Here is a 22,046-nt window from a genome sequence, read left to right on the forward strand (position 1 = left end):
AATGGCTCAAAGCAAAGCAAGTTTGGTAGCAGATAAAGCACAGTGCCATTGACCTTGGAAGTCTATTGCAAACCAAGGCTCACATCTAGATACAGGTCTCTGGTGAAATGAACTGGGTAACCTCGGCTCAGTTTGGGGTTTATGGTATGTGTGCGTGATAGTAACAGCATGATAGGCCCTTCTTATGGGAAGCTCTGAAACGAGTGAGGGGAAAAGAAGGTCCTGACACAGAAATCCTTCCAGATCAGAGATTGCCAGGCAATCCAGTGTGAATGCAGAGATTTGCAAGCAGAGGGCAGTGTTTCATGCTAATAGTGCTAAGCAAGGGCTCGTTGTTGAAGTGAATGCCTGGAAGAGTATCATAATGTCACTGTTGGCGTTGAGAATCCTTGGGGAAGGTCAGCTGCAGTGTGAGTCCCTGGAGAGTTCTGCTGCTATGGCTTCCCTTAAACAAGACCTTCATTTGGCAGCACTGTGAAGGCACTGGAACGCCAGATGTTGCCCCAAGCATTGTTCCTAGAGAAGCTGGTCCATAGCTAGAAGTCAGAGCTCCTTTTACACATGATGGAGGAGTCATCTCAGTGGAGGTAGGTAGGTTGATTCCATCGGTACCAAGATCTGTTTGCAACACAGGGAAGAAAAGCTACAGTTGCCATGTTGTTAATAGTTTCCCCTTGAAATAAAAATCATTATTATTCTGTTTGTAACCTTACTTTGAGTTGGCAGCCAGGAAATGATCCTGGCTCCTATAGCAAAACCCTATATCCTATAGCTCATAGCAAAACCCCTGTCTTTCTGAGCAACATCTTCCATTGTGCTCGTGATTTCACATGCTACCTGGCTGCTGGACTTCCTGCATATAAGAGAAGGTCTGATTCACAGCACAGGATGATCCCTGACTCAGAAAGCCCAGCAGCTATGGGTAATGCCCTCTGCTCTCGGTTGCTTTCCTACTAACACAGCATCCTTGATGTGACGTAGCAGAAACTACAAGTACAGAGAGGCCTGAGCAGCACAGAATGTGGCAGAGGCATGTTCAGTGAAATAACCAGAAGGGCCCTGACCCCATATGAGTGGCCTAATGCTTTTATAGCATCTAACTACAGGGCAGAGGGGAAAAAAAAAAAAATCTTGTTTTTTGTTTCATCTGCCACTACGGAATAGTTACTATGCAGCAGAGCTCTCTGGGTGGCACTGCAGGAGAGAAAACTGGCTGTGGAAGGTGTTATCCAAGCAGAAACAGCAAAATAAGCCTTCCTCTGCTTCCTCCACACAAGAAGTTAGTTTAGGACAGTCCTTACGGCCAGTGTTTCTATTCAGGTTTCTGGCTAGTTTGAGGGGGTTTTTTCCCTTTTTTTTTTAAACAGTACAGTTTTTCAGGCAAAATTTGATTTACTATTTGTCTTCGAGCACAAAAACCAGCCATATCCCAAGAAGCTTCAGGTTAGATGTGAAGCTTCACGTAAGAACGTGCCACCATGTGGCTCCACACGGCTGGAGTCTCTAAGGTCCCATTGCTTTCTCCCAAGCCCTTGCCAAGGAACAAGCTGTGGGCCCCTGCTGCCTTACCCTGAAGAGTTGAAACCAGAAGAGTTCATCGCCGCTTTGGAGTTGCTCTGGGCTGTGCCGGGGCTGCTGGCATGGAGCGCACTGCCAGGGGACGAGGGTCTGCTGGAGTTCCCTGGGGAACACGATGATGTTACTGTATAGCAGAGAAAGCAGAATAAGGCTGGGATCTCCTTTTCCTGCCAAGGACAGCCCAAGCCCAGCCACCTCCACTGCATCTTGTACCCATCCTGTTGTCTGATTCCCTGTTTGCCCTGCAGTACCAAGGCAGAATCTGTGCCCCAGCCCCAGAGAAGGTGGGAGTCTCCAAGGCTGCTCTCTCAGTAGCGCTTGGTTTCTATTAGTGAATCACTCTTCTTGAAGGAGATCTGACAATGTTCTGCTGGAGAAATGCAGCAGCCTACCCCATGCACTCCTCTTGTTCAGCTTCTAAGTGTGCCTGGCTCCTAAACACCCCAGTAAAATCTGCATAGGAGCATCTTGGGAATGTTCCTGTGCCCAGGAAGCTTTCTATGTCTTTGTTCCAGCCAAGAGAAAGACTCGGCCATTCCTACCCCTTGTACACTAGTTACGTGTGGCCTGGCCAAACCCTGGGTCTTATTAACAGTGGCCTGCAAATGTGACCTAGAAAATAAGTCGTCTGAGAGCAAAGAGAGAAGGAATGGTGAGCACAGCAGGTCTCTCAAGGCTTACCAGTTCCAGGCATGGTGCTGTGCACCGGATTGACAGAGAGGGGCCCCAAGGACCCTGAGGTAGAGACCTAGAGAGAAACAGAAGCAAACAATAAGCAGCCGGCACTCTGAGGGTACAGATGACGAAATGCCACTCCTTTCGCATTTCCTTTAGAGTCTGCTGGCTCGCAGGCAGACTTCTTGTCTACATCTGAGGCTCCCACAGATATTTCTATTCGTACTCAAGTGTAGAAGCACCATTCCCATATCCAGGGCCATGCAAAGAGATCAGAATGAGTATTGCATATGCTTGACACTCTCTGCACAGGTCTAATTAGCTATGAAAAAAGCCTGAAATTATCAAATGCAAGGCAAGCTTCCTGGAAGTCCTGAGATCCCATTGTCAGGAGCCGCTGCCCCTCGGGTGTTTCAGGCTGGATGTTCCTAGTCTGAAACTTCCTAGCTCGCTCTGGTCTTGGGTACAAATAATCCCTTTTCCTTTAGTGAGTTCTTGGTGGGTGAGAATTCTCAGGTGACAATTAGTAATTTGGTGACTGCAAAGTGAGCCTGGGGCATTTGTTGTTCAGCTGTGATACTTTAACTCCAGGCAACACACTGTTCAGAATGACTGATGAGCAAAGGCATGCTTTGTACAAGTCACACACAGGAAAATCATTCGCCAAAGCTACTGCTTTAAAAATTCATGGCTTGCAAGCAGCATTTTGTGTTTGTGACTGTAGACCAAATGTGTTGTGCAACAAGTGACCAAGCTTCTTGTGATGTTTTCCTGCCTTCTGATGAATAATTCCAAAACCCAGAAGATTTCAAGATAAAATAGTGCTTGCAAATACATACTCTCCCCTCCCACTCACATGTGCTCCAGCACTAACACCACCATAAGGAGGTTCCTGACACTTTTATATGTGGAAGACACTAAACAACTATTAACTAGGAGAAATGCAATAGCAGCTTGCTATCCACAGTAGCCACGGAAAGGAGGACACGCTTTCACCAACTCTCACAACAGTTTCTTGAAAGTACACTTGCCAAAATGTGAACGTACAATATGAGAGAAGGACAGCTAGCTCTGCTGAAGGGTATTCTGCATTTCTGCACAGATGTGAAACAGCAAACTGATATGTAAATGGTTACCATCATGTTTCAGAGGTAGGAACTAGGTTGGCATGAGTGGACCTAATTCTCATTCCATGGAATGCTGGTTCCTCCTCCATTAAAAGGAGAGCTTTTATTTACCAATCTTAGGATGAAAAATTTTGACATAGCACCCCTATTTGGATAAATTATCCTACAATTCAACTGACCTGTACCTTCTAGGAAACTTGTATTTTCTTTCTGTTGTGGTTTTTTTTTTTTTTTTAATTAATAGAATGAAAACAAATGTTCTGTAAATGCAAGCATGAGATTCCATTCAAGTTGGGATGTTGTATGTATGCCCAACCTGTGGCTGGCCCAGCTGCCTCTTTGCACGCATCTGCAGGTGTAGTCCCCCCTGGACTGTGGAGAGGGCTTGCAAACAACTCAGGGACTTGTGTGTACAAAGAAATGTCCTGTCCTGTTTCCTTTCCCAGCAAACCCTGCTGCATCCCCCCACCCTTTTCCCTTCTTGTCTGGGATGGCAAGTCTCTCACCAGTCTGGAATTGTAGATAGGTGATTTGATGGGGGATGGCATCGGGCAGCTGATCCGTTTTTCCTTCTGGCGCCGGTTGCAGAACCAGACCCGAACCACCTCCTTTTCCATGGAGAGCTGCTCTGCTATCAAGGATATCTCCTCTGAACTGGGCTTGGGGTTCTGCTGAGAAAGGGCAGGAGGTTAAAGGAAGTCCCAAATAGCTGTAACTTACAGCATCAACGTATGCTTCTGCTGCTGAAGCAGAGGAAAAGGACGGGTTTGGCTGTAAACTGGCAAGGGGAGAAAATTTGCTTCTAAGATGAAGCATAAATATTTGTGTGAGAGATTACATTCTGTGAACCAGCAAGTGCCTCTGATTCAACCTCAAGCCTCACGGAATCAGTGGGGGATGAGTCACAGGACCTGGCCCTGTTATTGCATAAAGCACCACACTCTTTGATCTTAACAGCACCATAATCATCGCTTGGGGGGAAGCTAATGACTGGTGGTCATCTTATCACTACACAGGACACACAAGCTCTCAGTGCTGTTTGTACCCCTACCTGCACCACCTCAGAAGAGCCATTTCTTCTCTTTCCTCCAGCCCTCATTTATAAAGGGACGTAACAGTACCTGTTTCTTTCTTCTGAGTCACTTATTTTCTGGTGCAATTGACAGCATTTAGCTTCGTGGGTTTTGATCTGAGTTGCAGACTTGAGGATCAAAAGTACCTAGCACGGAGATGCTGAAACAGTTTTCCCATTGCAAAGAATGGCTCATACTATCTAAAAATGGGGTGCCCACAGTGACCTGACAATGATTCTCTCTTGTTCTCATTAACAGCCTTAGGAGGAAATTTTGATATGATCAGATATGAGGGAGAAACCAAGAAAAAAAGGAGGGCTTGTCAAAAACAGATTTGATGAAAAATTTTCAATGAACAAGTCAGTCCTAATGATTTAAAGCTGTTGGCTCTCTGCAGTCATTTTTCTTGAAAATCTTGATGCTTAAAAAGTAAAAGGCTCCACTTCTGAAGCAGCAATATCTGGAGTGACTAGTTCTGTGTCCTGACATGACCTGCTTAACAGGGCATCCGCTTCCATCCTGCACCGCGGCCGCGCTGTTCCCGTGACACAGGCACGCAGCTTGCAAAGAGGAGAGGTGGGTGCAGGAGATCAGCTAGGGCACTGAGCAGTGGAAGATAATGAGGAGGTGTGGTGAGGAAACCTTCCTTCCTCTAAAACAACTTTTACCAAGGAAATAATTTGGTCTGATTTCTTTAGTTTTGACACCTTCCCTGTTAACCCCTTCAAGCATTTTCTAACCTGCTATCAAAACAAAGAAACAAACAAGCAAGAGATGTCTCTTTTTTGAGGATTCAGGGCTACTATGACCTAGTAAATGCCAAACTCTGAGACAATTCACAACACAGTGAAAGATTTTCCCCTCACATCTTGAAATCTTTTCTCCAGCGTGGAGCGAATGTTGGTCTCGATGCTGGTTCGCTTCTTTCTTTTCCGTCCAAACATCTCATTCACTGAGGGGTAGGAATTGGGAGTGCTCATGGAAGAATCCAAAGGAGCAGATTCTGGGAAAAGAGGGAGGAGAAAAGAGATATTCAAGACAATAATGAGTCTTTCCATTCCTAGATTCTTTCTGACAGCTATGGCACCTCCTAAAATAAGTAAAATGTTCCTACATTGTGGATCCTTCTTCTGATCATGATTAAAATTGCTCCAACAGTCCCAAATCCATCAATGACCTCATCCAAATCAGGAAAGAAACGTGAGTACTAAAATTTTAATGAGCACATTATTTTTTCCCTTTTTCCAGCTTGATTTCAAGCCTGCTCTCATGGGGACCACACATTTTCCAATGATTTAATTTCACACCATTAAAGATGTTGACTTAAATGACTGGATCAGGCCTCATGGAGCTGAGACACCTCCTGCAATAAATTGGTCAAACATGCCACTCCTGAAGGGCGGGTGAAGCACATGCGAGTAATGCCACTCCTGCAGTGGTCTGCAGGCAGCAGAAGACACCAGTCCTGCTGCTCCTGGGGATTCCTCTTGCAGTGACACCCTCCTTCTCTAATTAAAGCGCATGAGCTGATCTCTGAGCATTTTAGGAGTCCCCTCCTACTCTTTCCAGTTTACACAGATTGGGACTGAATGGACTGGCCCAGCAATTTGCCCCAGGCCACGACTGCCCCAGACACCAGTTGCAGTGTGAATCCCATATGGCCAAGGGAAAGGGCAGATGTGGTTTGATATGCTGTGCAACCCGCTGGGCGATCCGCAGAGGAAAGCAGTGTGTCAGCAGCCCAGCGTGGAGCTGAGAGATCTTAGCTACAGCTCCGATTTTCCTGGCTTTTGTTGGAGGTTCCTGGCTGGATCGTCTCCCGCGCTGGCCCAGATGGGTGGTGCACGCAATGCCACCTACCTGCGTCACTCAGCCACTTCTCCAGCAGGGGTTTGAGCTTGCACATATTCTTAAAGCTCAGGTTGAGAGCCTCGAAGCGGGAAATAGTTGTCTGGCTGAAATCATTGCCATAGAGCTTCCCCATGGCAAGTCCAACGTCACCCTGCCAGAGGAGATCAAATCACAACATGAGCTCAGAAGAAAACCTCATAGCTTCCTGCTGTCAGACCACCTCTCAGCTTGCTTCCAGAATACTTTCACAGCCTGGTTTCCATGACCTGCCTTCCAGAGAAAGTGACCCACTCGCACTGGAGTCTGCCCCACACCCCTGAACCTTTGTATACTGAAGAAGGTGCAGATAACGAGGTTATGGTAATGAATTATTAGGAAGGGTTTTCCTCTTCATGTGTTTGGAAATGGATGCTCCAAAGAAAGCCAAACTGTATCTAACCCATCCTCCATCCATCCACACCTCTGCCACAAATCCCCCCAGCCCAGCATGTCCACATCACAAGGGACATCACCCTTCCCATTGATGAGGCCACTCACCTGCGTGAACCCCAATTTGATTCGCCTTTGTTTGAAAGTCTTAGCAAACTTTTCCAGCTCCTCCAGGTCACTGGGTTCCTCAGATGCTCCTGATGGAGTTAGGTGCTTTGCCACTTGCAAATGCTGGGGTACGTCCAGGTGGGGTTCAACTGATGAGCCAGGGAGTCCAGAACGGCCCACAGCCTAGGAAAACAACAAAAAAAAGGTGCATAGGGTCACAATAGAAAAGTACACAATTTTCTCTGCCATTTGCCCTTAATGAAGCAGGACCCTTTGCAGATGGGTGCTTCTCAGGGTGGGACTCTATGTTGAGGCAAGTTACCTGTGATGCCAGGCTGGGTCCCGGTTGGGAGAGAAGAAGGCTGCCCTGTTGTTGAGGGAAGGAGAGGAGGTTTGGCTGCAAAGCTGAGGAGAGAAAGAGACACACACCTGGTCAGACCAGCTCCTTTATCAGCACCCAGGCAGCTGAACATCACTCTGCGCAGGAAAGGCTCACGAAGCTCTGAAAACATCAACTAGCTCTTGTGAAAAATATGAGAAATTTGGCCATTACAAATGTGGACAGCTCTGAGTTGGACTATGAGAAAGGAAAGATTCTTTTCACAGCTTTTTAGCCTGAAAGGGATTACAATAAATACAGGTAAAATATCTCAGCCACCAATCCCTGCGGGTAGCTCATTAACCTGAGGCTGAACTAGGGCACAGACATTCTACACGGACATGCCACTTTGATTTTAGATGCCAAGCAGCAGAGAATTTACTACATCCTTAGTGGTCATCTCTCCCAGTGCTTAAACATTGTAGCTATTAAAAAAAAAAGTGCATCTTGTTTCCAAAAGCAGCTTTTCTGACTCCAACTTTCAGCCACTCGACCTTGTTAAAATAATCCTGATTCTACAGTTAATCTCATGAGCCTACCCATTCTGCTTTCTACTATATATTTCATTTTGAAGTGTCGTTTTGAAGTCTTCTGATCCTTTCTTTCCTACCCTACTGTACTTCAGAAAAATTGAATTTATTTTGCAATACATAAACTGACAAAGAAGGATGAAAGGAAAAAAGAAGAGAAATCTATAAAACTAACAAAATCTAGTATTTATGGAGACTGCATAATTGTTTAGTTGACAGACTGCCAAGTACAAACCTATATCTCTTACAGGGAACGTCCTAAAGGATTAAGTAGCGACCGAAGCAGTGTAGTTCCCTAGAAATTTAGTTAGGTTCTTCAAGTCTGTTGTGGGTGAAGCCTACAGAATTTAGGGAGGATTTATAGCCTTTCTTGAAACCGTCAATATAGTCTATTGATTGTAACTGACAATTACAGGGAAAACTATAGAAATTTATGGACTTCTGCTAAAAAAAAAAAAAAAAAAGGAAAAAAATGTAATCTCCAGAATCAATCACTCTCCCCTTTCTCTCTTTCTGTCTTTCCTTTTTTAATTTAGATCTGAATGTGCAGGATCCCATGTACTTATTTAGATTGGTGTTTCAATAAACCTTCGCTAATGCTGGAACAACTTTGAATTTCAAATGCAGGCTGGTAATGAGGTGCACATTTTTAACAGTGAAGGTAATTAATCACTGGAATGGCTTGCCTAGGGACATGGCGGATGCTCTGTCATTTGGAGTCTTTAAAATCATGATTGAACACCTCTGCGAAAGCTAAGCTCCAGCTCAAATGAAAATTATGGACTGGGTTCAGGAATCACCGGTTTGACAGCTGATGAGACCGAGGCTGTGTTTTCATAAGATGAAGACTTCAGCAGTAATATTTTCACTGACAGTATCCCCAGCATGTACCTGGCTGCTTGTTTCCACCTTTTCGGCACAGAGCTCTCGCCCCCTTATGCAAGTGTGGATGCACAGTCCATCACATCAGGGCATAATGAATCAGACCTGGGAACTTATCTGGCTTAAAAGCAGCTTTAAAACAGCAAAACCAAATGAAAACGTGTGTTCTGTTGAAAAGGTTAAGCCCACAGCCACGTCCCTTTGGCCATGAAATCCATGAACTGATGTACCCGTCAGTCAGAACTCAGCAAACACTGAGGGTGTTCCCACGGTGGCCCAAGGGACAACTTCAGGAATATTTCATGTATCTCTTCAGTATGAAGAATGCTCCACCTGTATCTGTACCAAACAACTAATCCCACAAAACCAAACTGTGCCTTCACTGTCACTCCCCAGTGGCTGTGCATGCACATGGCAGAGTCATTACAACTTGGGAATCGTCTCTTCAGGTGGAAGTGCTCTTGCACAAAAAGCCAGCTACTGGCCAGAATATCCAGTCTTTATCAAGTCTGGAAGCAAAAGGGGTCACGGCCAAACAAGTGGCCATGTGTTGGAGGGGTTATAGCTGCCAAAGGAAGTCACTTAACAGAAGAAACTTTATAAAAGGAAGGAAGTTCTGTTTTCCAGTATAATGTATTTCTATTATACATTAATAAAAGCAGATGGTAAGCAATAGGTTATCCTGACTTTGCCATTTCAAACAAATTAGCTTCTAGATTATTGTTAAATATACATCAAGTAGTTTCTTTATACACCACTCAGCATCATTTGGCAGAGAGAAGAGCTTGTATATATTGTCAATGAGAAGCAGGCTTCCCACTTCCCTACAATATAATAGTTTTATTTAGGAGCATATGTACCATTGCATTCAAGCTGCAGATATTTTAAGGTTTTCATTCTGGATTTTCGTTCATATGGAGGGACCTCTGTGCTGGAATAAATCAAGAATATGAGCAAAGGACCCGAGTCCCTTTGCATCTGTCAGGTTATGGATCAAAGCCTATGTTTGTCCATCCACAAGCATCATAAAACTTCAGCAATGGCATGCCTGTGTCTCTGTCATTAGAGGAGTGCCATAAAAAATATCAGCAGTAAAAATAGAAACACAGGGACTTTCTCAAGCACTGAGTTCAGCACTCGGTCCTTTCATCCCTTTCATGGAGCTGATTACACCGTGTTTCAGAAGTCATTAGACCTCCCGTCCTCTCTTGCCCCGTGGCTTGGAGCAAGGTTTGGGAACAACCACTGGCAACTCCAAACCTCTCTGCTCTCACCCCTGGGTTGCTCCCAGCCAGGTTAGACCTGTTTGTTCTGGTGCCAGCATTGTCCTTGCACCAGAGTAGCTCAGCTCCTTCCCTGGATTTACTCTCCCTCCAAGGTACTCAGCCTCTCATCAATTTTCTGGAAGAAATGAGGAGTGCTAACCCAGAGAGGCTGGAAGCCGGGGCCGGCTGCAGCTGTTCCCCAAGGTTTTGCTGAAAGCCAACCAGTTGTGGTCCTGATTTCCGCGGTGAGATCCTTGGCAGGGCTGCGGAGCCCGCCCCAAGGTGGCACTCTTGGCGCACACAAGCCACAGGGGCCAGGAGCACCTCCTGAGCTGGAGCCGTCCCGGAGCAGCTGCTGGGATCATCCCAGCCTGGGCAGCCAGCACAGAGGGAAGGGTAGGGGAAAATGCACCTGGGAACATAGCAGGGGAACAGACACCATCATGCTGGGAAAATGTAGCAGACCAGGTTAAAAGCAATAGCCATAAGGAAGGAGGTTTTTCCTAGATATGTATCTGCTTACAACAATGCCCCTTTCGGCTTTTATTGCTCTTACCTTGTTGCCCAGCCTGAGACTGAGACAGAAGAAACTGGGGAACTGACTGCATATGACCAGGAAGCAATACAAGCTGCTGCAGGGTGTGAAGAGAGCTCATATCCTACAGGAAAAAGCAGAAGGGACAACAAAACTCAGAGATGTCTGTTCTTCACACAGCATCACTTCTCCTATCAAGCTTTCCTGCTCTTTTATACTGTCCTTGACCCTATTCATACCTGTCATTTAATTGCCAACACACCAGATTTGTGTAATTCATGCACTGGAGAGCTACAGATCCAGAGGTACTCCAGGATCTGAAGATTTCAGCTATGTGAGAAGAATTCTGTGCACACACAGACATTCACACGGAGAATTGTCTACTGCTATCTGAAAAAGTCAGTTCTTGAATAAACAGCAAAGTCACTTACCCCTGCGATTTGGCTTCCAGGCATCATTGATGATCCCTGCACAAGGTGACCTGACCTAGGAGGGATTGGAGACTGCAAGGAGTCACTGAGGTCTTCGGTTTTAATCTGAAAAAAGAGCAAAGTAATTGTAGCATTAGGAAGCAGAGACGGGGGATGCAGGAGGTGCGGGGCAGCTAGGAGTCTGAGAGGCTGGAAGGGATTGGGAAGGGGCTCCTTTCTGAGAAAATTAGAGGTCAGGACTCACTGCTTCCATCCCTGGCTTTGCAGAGAGGCATGGTCATTCCCCAGCTCTGCTCTCCAGTTTATAACATGGATGTAGTTTCCCTGCTCTGCCAAGCCAAGGGGAGGCTTGCAGTTTGCTCACTTAAAACAAATTAATTAGAACCCTTTAGGAAGTAACCAAGTTCCAGTGACTTAGCAGGGTTTAAAGCATGTGAGTGCTTTCCTCAGACAAAACACTGAGGCATTTTATGGAGTTACAAGGAAGACACGAAGCAATTTTCCTTTGTAGATCACAACTCACAACCCGATGGCAAGGTTGGCGATAGATGGCCCTCATTTTGTTCTGCAGGTTGCAGAGAAGAGTACAAGGGAATGGGAAAGGAAAGGTCATGCAGTAAAAGACCTTAAAAAGCAGTGTAATCTTCCAGAGTGGAAAATGCAGCACCCCAGGCACCAAACAAAGCAATAAGAACTTCTACTAGTCAGGCAAGGGAAAATCTGCTTCCTTTGCTAGAACAAGCTGTGGAAAAAGAGCTTGAAAACTTCACAGGTGTCAGCCCGTTGTCCAGTGGTCATTTTGGCCTACTTTGATGTTAAGAAAGATTCCTGTCTACAAAAAAAGTCATGATTTCAGAGTCCACCTTCTTAAGAGAAGAATTCACCCAGGGACCATAACAGAATCCTTGCATCTGGTTTATTTCATAGTCTCCATGTTAATTTCTAACATTGCTACTACATTTTAAAAAAGCAAATAAAAAACTGTTACATCACTTTGTATTAGCTGAAATCCTTTGGTAATGCTGACTGTATCAGGAGAGAGGGGAAGCTGGCTGGAGAGATTTTGAAGTTTTCAGATTAATTCCTGAGAGCTGTCTGAGTGTCTACATGCAGATGCCATGCACAGGAGACAGAAAAGTCGTACAGAGCTCTCACAACACATTTCTAAGAAAAGATCCAAGCAAGCAATTCCCAAATTTAAGCTCAAGTTTTTCCTAAGCATGAGAATGCCTGGCAGAAGGCTCACATCATCAGTCCCATTCCCCATCTAAGATCTTCCAGTACAAGAAGAGGCTCCAATATCCACAAACTGGAAAAACCAGGAGGACATCAGAAAGGACAGGTCTTGAAAACCCTGTTCATGGGCTCAACATTGCAAATTCACTTTTACTATTGGGGCTGAACCTCACCATCTCCCATCAAGTTACTCGTAAATCCAACACCCCCCAGAAGACAAGCGGGGTGGTGTTTGCCGGGGTTTTGCCGCACCGATGTGGATTGCAGGTCATACAACCTCCTACCGGCAGAGGGGGACAAGAAATTCAGCTTTTAAAAAACAACGGCCCAAGCGAATATTTTCAGTCAAGGGAAGTTTTATTTCAGTTGGACCAAAGCAAACAAATACACTAATCTCCCCAGGAGCAAAGGAGAAAATGTGATCACAAGAGGCTCATGGCTGTCATGCAGGGGCTTGGCCCTCTGACATTACCCTCTGCAGTTTGAAAGGTACTACACAGAGGGAAGAGAGTTACAACATCTCCTTTCATTACTACTATAGCTCTGGACACTGCCGAAACTAGTTTTGCAATAACACTAGCTCCTTGCAACAAGAGTTATACATGCTATGAATTTCAGTTCTTTCCTACCTTTCAGGTTGGCATCATCATCCCTCTTAGACTGGTATAAAAAAAATCAGATGGATCTTCTTGATCACTATCAACGCGGATAGTGTCTAAGTTACTAAATGTTAGACAAAAGGCTCAGGAGAACACCCCGTTAGCCCTGAGCCATCCAGTCATTGCAGGCAAATAGTTTTATGCACGTTTTTCTTTCTGAGGGTGCATGAAAAAGAAGTCATTCAAAGCAAAAAGTAAAAATAAATAAAAAATTAAATAAATTACCCCTGCTTGCAATTCATGTGTCTGCCTCACACAACGCAGTCATCCAAGTTTGAACAGTCCCAAAAAGAAAAGTTATCCACGTCTTAGAGAACAAGGCACTTGATCCTGCCTAAGTTATGATCCCAATAGGAGTGGAGTGTTGAAGACGCACAAGCCATTTCCAAACTGAAATCAATTTTTACAGCTGCCAAGCGGAATGATTTGGAAGAATTCCAGGGAGAAAGGGGTGTGTAGCTGCATCCCGGCATCGCACAATATGAAAACGGGAGGTGGGTTTGGCAAAGAACTGGTTCCCAGTTTAAAAACAACAACATCTCCCACTGCTCCTTCCCCCGTCCCTGGAATTCTCTGGCTCCCTCCTGCGCAGTGGGCGGGAACCTGGGTGTTCTTGACAAATCCTTCTTCTCTGCACCTATTTTCATTGGGTTTAGGCTCAAATTTACCTCTCCCTCCTCTTCCTCTCCCCAACAGGCCTGCAGCTGGCTAATTGTTCATTAGCAAAAGTTCGGGGTATATCCAAAACTTTTGGGATGGTTTATGCAAATCCTGCACCTTCATTTTTTTCCCTGGATAAACCAGCAGTATTACCAACCGTACATTAAAAAAACCAAAACCAAAAACCCCAAAAAACCACACACATTGTGGGCGAGGCCACTCAATATCATGAGACTCCCTTAAAATAATGTAAATTTCAAATTAATAAAAGAAGGGGAGGAGTTGCCGTCTCCTTTCCCAGTGCATCTGACTCATATTTGCAGGCATTTTCTACAAATATGAGAAAAGTTTTCTTTAAGGAACCAAAAAAAGCTTGAAATTATCACAGGATCACCTCATGTGGGTATTTGATGAGAACCCTGCTAAAACATCACAAGTGAGCACCGGTGATTTAGTTAAAACCAGGAGAAGATCCCACTGTGGTTCCTCAGGACCTTGGTTTTACATGATGCTCAGGACAGATGGGGAATGGGGAAGAAGCAGTTGTGGCGAGTAAACCTGATTTTCCTCCCATTGAACTTGATTTGAGGAAATAACACTATCTATGGAAAAATGAACTTGTGAAAGAGCGGGACTGAGCCCTGCCCTGCAAACACCTCCTGCTCCCCGACACCTGGGCAGAGGCGCGGGGCTGCGGGCTGGGAACCCACAGGCACCCTGCTCCCCCCGGCTCCCGGGCAGGCTCCGGGCAGGGCTGGAGCAGCTCCCAGCTCCGAGCTCCTCCCGAGGAGGTGACGGCAGGTGGCGGCACCGGTGCACAGAGCTACCCAGGCTTCTGGGGATGGGGAAAGAATCACACTTGCAAATCCCAGCTGGATGTTTTCACAGCCTTAAAATAGGGTCAGCTGCCCCCAAGCAATCAGAGTGAAAAACACAGGAAGGGTGACTGGCTGGAAAGAGAGTCCTTTCCTTAGCTGGCTGGCACGGCTGCTGGGCCTGGCCAAGGATTGATTGTTTCTTGCCTATCTCTGGCCTAAAAACAAAAACAAAAAGCAAAACAAACTAAGAAACATATTGAGGGCGATGGAAAATGATCAAAGCTCTCCAGCTTACTTGCGTAACTGATTTGTGGAAGGTGTTTCATAAACATTTCATAAGAAGAAGAATTATGAAGAAAACATCTCCCAACCTGCCTGCAATTACTGCACAAACTCTTCCTTACCAGTAGGAAGAAGGGGAGAAGAAAAAAAAAAAAGAGTACGTCTGTTTTGTAACTGATCTGTGAACTTTTGGCAAGCATTCGTCTCATGAAAACATCCTGCAGACATATTGCAAAGCTGTATAAAGCCAGCCTTACATGAGGAAGTTGGAAAGATTCACCTTAGCAGCTCTGGTTTCACCCTGCAGAAGGCCATACCTTTCCGACAGACAGACAGACAGACAGACCCACAGTCGGTTCAATGGACTGACAGTCGGATCCTACAGCTTGGGCAGGACTCTGGCTGCAGCCCTCCTCATCTAAACCCAGCTTAGGGTCACTGCTCACGGGGAAGCTGAATTGGTCTTCCTCATCTATTAGACACCAAAGCAGGCAGCCTGAATACAGCCCCAAGCCACCTCCTTTTGATGAGCACTTCTGATGTCATGTAAGCACTGCTCCATCATCCTCTTTGCAGAGGTGGGACCCACCGACTGCTTTGGCACCCAGAGCCTCATATGCTTCCCCCAATCCCAGGTAAGAGACCTCTGTACGCTGCCGGAGGGAGGCTGTTAAAGCCGTGTCAGCCATCTCCAGTCCCAGTTATTAGGCAGGAACTGCGGTCGTTATTGTAAGGTAGAAGACAATCACATTTGTTGTGTAGTTTCTATTTAGCCGGTAACTTCTTTGAAACAGAAGTTTATCTGCCTTCATATCTGGCTTATCTCACAGTCAGCAGCTCACAACCGTTTCAGAGTCTGACTTACTCATAGCGCTCCCTCCTCCCACTGCGGAGAGGTAAGGCTATTTCACAGGACAGGAGACGATCAGGTGCACACAGACTTAAGAGGGTCTGAACCAATTGCCCCTCACTGAAAACAAACAGCGAGGGCTCTTCCAGGGCTGAATCACTCCCAAAGCGCTATTCAGTACAACAGGGCTGTCTGAAGCTGCCCCAGAGCCATTTGCCTGAAATCAAGGGAGGAAGTTTTCTGATAGAAACAAGTATCAAAACTGGATCCAAGGCGATTGCAGTTAACTAAGCCTTCCCACCTTCCAATGGCGTAAGCGTACTTCTCTGTGAATTACCGGCACACGTGGGCACCATAAAATAAAAAACACACTAATAATAAATTATAGCAATAATAATAATGGGCTTGCAATTACTATTTCCACATGTACTATCCTGCACATACGGCAAGGCTTAACAAGAAAGCAGAAAACCCTTATGTCAATGCAATGATATTCACCCTGTAACATTTGATACCCATTCACACCGAAGGGTGGGATTTTTCAGAAGCTGTCAGCATGACAAAAGGAGAGTTAATGCCATGCTGAATGCCTAACAGACTATATCCTAAACCTCAGTAATGACAGCACACTGAAAAATTAAAATGCAATCTCTAACCTCAACACACCTGCATCACAGCTCTACGAGGCCTTTGAGTTTATTAATTGAGGCCTGATCTGATATGCTGTATCCTGGGAGCTTCAGCTCAGGATGTTAATAGCGGTGCCCTAGCTGTAGTAAAAGTGGGGATGGAAAATCAAAACTTTGAGAGTAACCGAGCTACATGCTTCACAAAAGAAAACAAACAGAACCACGCTCAGCTTTGCATTCACAGGCTTTCTGACACAGCGGTTCCCTGGCGTTATTTCTTTTAAACAGAGAACAGGAAAAAGAAAAAAGTCATCCCTATGTGCTGAATGATAAACCTCAAAATGATTGCACGTAGCACAGCAAGCTTCAAAAGCAGGTGCTGGGCAAGGGAATGGAGAACAAAGACCAGAGGTAGGAAGAGCATCTGCCCTGAATGGCCACGCTCCTACCGGCACCTGCCCAGGGATGTGCACCCTTTGGCTGCTCTCCACGTCAGAGACTGCAGCCTCTGCAAGAGCCTCAGGAGCACAGAAGCTAGCAAGGGCTTTTGATCTGTGTTCAGAGAGCACAGAACCAGCAACAAGATACTGAAAAGCAACAACTTACAGCATCTTCGCTCTTACTATTAGTACTCAGGCATGTGGTACCTTCTCTGCCGAGGCTTGTGGACATGCCAAATTGGAGGCATTTAGAAAAGGGGGAGGGGAAGATGCCATTTTCTTGATCAGAATGGTGACCACCTCCAAACAAAGCATGGAAAACAATTTTACCACTGTTAAGTCTGTGATTTGTCTCTTGTCTCCATTCCAGGACTCTCCCTGCCCATTCCTCCCTAGCCATCCTCAGCCCAGGGATCCTGCTCTTCTGCCCCAACCTTCTCATGCATTGCAGCACTGTTCCCTGCATCTCTCTCAATTCCACTTGCCCAACTTCCAAAGCTCTCCAGAACTCCACCTCTGCCTACACCTTTGTGCTTATCTTCTCTGCTCCCACCCCGGGCTGCATCCCTGCCCCTTTCCTTATCAATCCGATTTCACACACCAGGCTTTCGTGACTTCTCCCATGCCCTCTTGCATGCTCACACAGGTTCCCTGGAGCCTAATCATGTTCCTGTTGAAGTCAGCAGCAAAGTTGCCTTATTGGGCTTTTCTGGGGCCAGAAACAGACCCTTACCTCTTCTCCAAATTCCCTGCTTGCAAATTTTCCCTTTTCCGTGGATCTCTGGTCTAGGGGAAACAGACCGATTGTTCTGTATTCCCTGTGCCCTCTGGCTGCCAAGCAGTCACAGACCATCTAAATACCTGGCACTGCCTCCCTGCTGTACAGTACCAACGTCCCCGGATCAGTCATCCACGAGGAGGGTAGAGCAGCGTTCACCTAGAGAGTCGTGGGGCAGGTAGCCCTCGGTAGCAGAGCACTTTCCACCCCATCCCGCATTTGAAAGGAATTAACTTGGAAGCAGACAGCTCCCGTGACTGGAGCTGGCTCCATCCCAGCTCCGCAGGTTTCTCTGATTGGTTCACGGTAGTTTTGGCACCAGTTGCCGCGCCCCAGGGAACCGGGACACAAGAAGAGCATCTAGAGGAATTGCATTAAATACATACAAGTAATATAATTAAAAAAGAAAGGGAGAGTGGGAAAGATCAACTTCATAGGAGAGTATCACATAGTTTTCATTTTGGGTGGAAGCAATGAAGTCTAGTGATTATGGGGAAGAGGCAGCTCAGAGCCACTTCTCTGCTCCCAGCTCAGTGGCTTTGGGCAACTTCTGTGCGTCGGGGAACAGACTGAGAGGGTTTCTCGCTAGCATAAAGGCAACAGCTGACTCCGCAGGGGCCGAGCAGCCCTGGTTCAGCCCACTGATTTCACATGGAGCACTAGCAGATCAGCACCTCTGGGAAGAGAGAAAGTGCACTCTGATGTCAGGCTTCCAAAATTAGAGGCCTTGCTTGAAAACCCCATCACCTTCACCTTTTTATGCTATGACTTGCCCTTCTGCAAAATGGTGTAGGGCCCCACCCTTGCTGGGTGGTGCAGGCTTTTGATTGAATTCTTGGAGCTCACCAGATGAAAGGCCTTCAATAATTCCGAGTCCTCTCCTTATTACCGATGAGCCATTCTCCAGTAGGCAGAGGAGTCATATGCATGCACAGTATTTCGTGCAACTCACCGCTTAAAAAGGTGCCGGGCAACCTAAATAGTGGTTTGACAGCAGCAACCATGCCTTGAGCTTAGTTTCTATTGTGGAAACAATTATGTCCCTTTAGACAGGTCCATGAAACTCGGGCTTGTCCCCTGCAAGCTTAGAAAATATTTCCCAAAGGATGATAGGAGCCTGGTTGGAACAGGGAATTTGCACAGAGAGAATGTCTCTCCCTCGTCTCTAAGACAGCAAGATATATTGCCAGTGGAGCAAGACAACAAGCATAGGGAATACCTTACAAATAGAGGTTACTCTTTAGAAGCTAGGAGCAGGAAAGCAGGAGTTTGGGAATGGGCTGCAGCTGGATCTTAAGGAACAGATACAATCCAGCCAACCCTGAAGCAATGCTGTGTTGTTGTCAACTGTTACTGGTCAGCATAAAACAAATTCAGTCGTTGCAGTCTACCTCTTGAAAAAAATAAAATTAAAAGGCCAAATCCTCCCTCTTGCTTCACCCCTCCCCTCCCTCACAAGCTTCCCCAGAGACTCACTGCCCTGTTTCGGAGTTCATTCCCAGCAATCTCATCTGAGGGCCTCTGCAAGGCGCCAGAACAAAACCAGCTTGAAGAAGGGGTTCTTCTACGTACCTGTCCTAAGCAAAACAGTGCCATATATAGAAACAGAGGACTTTCCCTCAAGCCAGGGCTTTCTCTGATGCTTTCCCAAAGGGCTGCATTTCAATGAAGAACCAGCACACACATACAAATTTATGCAATCAGTCTGTCCCTAGGACAGAGCAAGGAAGCTTCAAAAGGGAAAGGCCAAGGTAGTGTTGAGCTCAGATCCAGTGTCAGTCAAGGCAGATGCAGACAGCTGGGCTGATTTCCAGTTAGTGAAGGCTCAAGAGATGAAAAGCAGATGCAAGACTTGGGCAAATACCCTGGGGTAATGCGGAGAAGAAGAGAGAGTGAAATCTGAATTGATCCCCAGAGGGGAGAAGGAAGCAGGATGTGAACCTCCCCTTGAGAGGAGGGCAAAACAGGACTGGGATGGAAATCTGGAGGGCAGACTGAAACCTGAACTACCCACAGGGAAAAGCCAAGCAGGAACACAAATGACATCTCGGGAACACATGAGATTAGGGGGAGGTGGGAACACAAAGTGGAATGAAAATCTATGAGAGAGATCCCTGGGGGGCAGGGAAGCCTTGATTGAGCAAAATTAAATCTGCAGGGAGTTTTGCATCCCAGATATTAATAACAAACTGCAATAACAAGTTGGGCCCTTCTTTCCACCTTCAAAAGGATGGAGGGGAGGAAGAACTTGTCCATGGTTGAGCACAAGACTATGAATCAGAGAATTAGAGTCCGTATCCCAGCTCTGCCAGGGAGCAGGTCCCTGGATTACAATACGCCTCAATGTCCACAGGCAACTGTCCCATAAAGCATTCATTGATTTCAACTGCAATCATGGTGCTCAGCATCTTTGGGAAAAGCCAGGTAGTCAGTCTGTGTCTGCCTCATCTGTAAGACAGGGTTAAGCACCTCCTTACCTTCTGGAGGAACTGGGATGATAAATTAATTAACAAAGTACCTTCAGACGTGTGGGTGGAAAGTACCAAACAAGGTCACAGTGTTATTAATGGTACTAAAAAAGAGTCACTCGTGATTTTAGATCTCAGATGCAGTTTGCCCACTTTAATTTCCCATATCATGTGTCTATGGGGCATAAGCTGTGAAGACCAGAGACAACACATTTTATTACCTCCAAGCAACTGTTGAAAACCCCACATGAACCTCACAAATTAAACCTCCCTAGGACAATGACTCTGTCAGATATGAACAGGGCAGGGAGATGACTTGGGTAAGGAGGATATGACGGACAGAAACCCCTTTGGCACCTCTTGCAGAGAGCAGGGAACTAGCACACAGGATCCTTCACTTGGTTTTGGAAGGGAAGAATTCTTCAACAGACGCAGTCCCTCACTGCTCTTTTATTATGTACTAGCAGACACGCTCAATTGGCCAAAAAAAGTCCACTCAAGTCCTACTGACTGGGAATCTTAAGCAGATCAATTATTTAATGCTGACTGACCACTGGAAGAGAGGGATTTTGAAATGTGTCCCTTACAGTCATATGCAACAGTCAAAATGGCAATGTGTACAACCTGCCGTGCAAATTTAAGCATTGAGCTAATGTGCATATGAAATACCAGGCCACTTCAATTGCTACTGTGTTTCCTTATTTTGTTCTGGATGCTTCTTTGTGTTCTGAAGATCTCTCTTGCCCCAGCAATACATCTCCAAACTACATCCTTTTCCCACATAAATCCATCCCAAGATTCTATTTCTAGGAGGCCTGTCAGAAAGAGATATCCCCTGATTGCTGTAAACCAAAGAAAATAAAGGAATAGTACTAAAGAACCAACAGGAAAACTCAAGTTGTGCTGAGCTCTGGGCTGCTTAAGCACACTAGTGCCTGCTTGCGTGTCTTAAATATTGTAAAGTCTCACAGCAGGATCGCCTTTACATTGATACAAAGACCAAACCTGTCATTATCATTAAACAAATGACAGCCTGTCTGCAAGGGTTAGCCTTTTGCTGGAATGAAACTGCATAACATATTGGGATACAGAGCGCATGCAGATCCTGCTAAGCCTTTCCTGCACAGGTAACACATAACCTTTCAGCTTTATTTTCAGATTCTCTCCAACAGATGACATGATCCTACACATCACTTTCCTAATGGAAGAGAGATTCAGCATCTGTGTATTTTCCTCCTCGAGCTGCAGGTCACCGCACAGCATTATGTGCTGGGCTGTAACACTCACACCATGCACACAAGCCCTGTCGTCTCCCAAAACCATCAGCCCTAGCTCCGGGTCTGTATTGCAGAAGGCAATATTGTCTCAGGGGTTAACTCAGACACAGGGTGAATTACCTGGCTCTCTAGAACAGCTGTCTTTGGAGCCATCTACAAAAACAAACACCACAATGCTGCATATACCAACGGGGAAATAAACCAAACCAGACCCAGTAAGACCACAGCAGCATCACCTGGTAAGGATCACCACGTTATAGAGAGGAAAAGTCTGATTTCAACACTTGCAGTCAGACCTGGTCCCACTTGATGCCCTTTCAGGGCAAGACTCTGAAGCCACGTTTGCCTAGTTACTCAGTTCTATCCCTGGCACGCTCTGAACATGATCCCAAACCATCAAGAAGCAGATGTCCCTATTCAGGTTGCCAGCACTGAAGGTGAAAGTTTATTACTGTCTCTTTGCATTTCCCTTGATATAAACAGGAAACAACCAGCATTAGACTCACTAAATAAAAAGCCAAACCAGATAGGCAAGGCAGAAGATGCTTCTTTTTCCATACACACCCTTTTCCCTCTCATTCACATACAAATTACTGTTGCATCCAGGTGGGAGGAGAGTTGAAGAGGGGAGGGGGGAAGAAATGTTTGCCAAATAGGTTGAGGGATCAGAAGGCAGCTTTCTCATAAAGCGCAGGGCTGACCCACAAACTGCAAGAAAACCTCAAACTCCACAAGAGTTTCCCTCCTCCCCATTTTCAGGGTGAGAGCAGCCGCAGCAGGGAATTGGTAGGCAAGTAAGGGGTCTAACCAGGTCACTCCACCCTTCTCTTCCCGCCTGGAGCATAACATGGGAGGGAAACAGACCTGAAATGTAGGCCATCTACAAAGACTGGGGGAGAGGCTTAAATGATGTGAGATTTATGATCTTCAAAGTGATTAGAGCCCAGCACTCCAAATAAAGTCAAAGAGAGCTCAGCAGCTCTTGCATTCAGTTTGGAGCTGGGTTTCAAACCATACTCCTCTGGCTTCAGTTTGAAAACTTGAATTGCAAGGTAACCAAAAAAAAAAAAAAAAAAAAGCCCCCAA

At 45.9% G+C, this 22,046-nt stretch overlaps 1 protein-coding gene across 1 annotated transcript in view; it reads right to left on the reverse strand.

Annotated features, from left to right (window-relative positions):
• Nucleotides 1-578: 578 nt before the first annotated feature.
• The window catches only part of POU2F3 (POU class 2 homeobox 3), a 39,548-nt gene continuing 18,080 nt past the window's right edge, over nt 579-22,046 (reverse strand). The window contains exons 4-13 of the mRNA XM_010084158.1: nt 10,864-10,968; nt 10,454-10,556; nt 7,164-7,246; nt 6,842-7,024; nt 6,314-6,455; nt 5,320-5,456; nt 3,887-4,048; nt 2,260-2,326; nt 1,570-1,702; nt 579-618 (exon numbers count right to left, since the gene is read on the reverse strand). Of these exons, the coding sequence (XP_010082460.1) occupies nt 579-618; nt 1,570-1,702; nt 2,260-2,326; nt 3,887-4,048; nt 5,320-5,456; nt 6,314-6,455; nt 6,842-7,024; nt 7,164-7,246; nt 10,454-10,556; nt 10,864-10,968 (1,155 nt within the window). The remainder of the gene's footprint in view (nt 619-1,569; nt 1,703-2,259; nt 2,327-3,886; nt 4,049-5,319; nt 5,457-6,313; nt 6,456-6,841; nt 7,025-7,163; nt 7,247-10,453; nt 10,557-10,863; nt 10,969-22,046) is intronic.

The sequence above is a fragment of the Pterocles gutturalis genome, unplaced genomic scaffold (genome assembly GCF_000699245.1).
Source record: "Pterocles gutturalis isolate BGI_N339 unplaced genomic scaffold, ASM69924v1 scaffold30270, whole genome shotgun sequence".
NCBI classification, from domain to species: Eukaryota; Metazoa; Chordata; class Aves; order Pterocliformes; family Pteroclidae; genus Pterocles; species Pterocles gutturalis.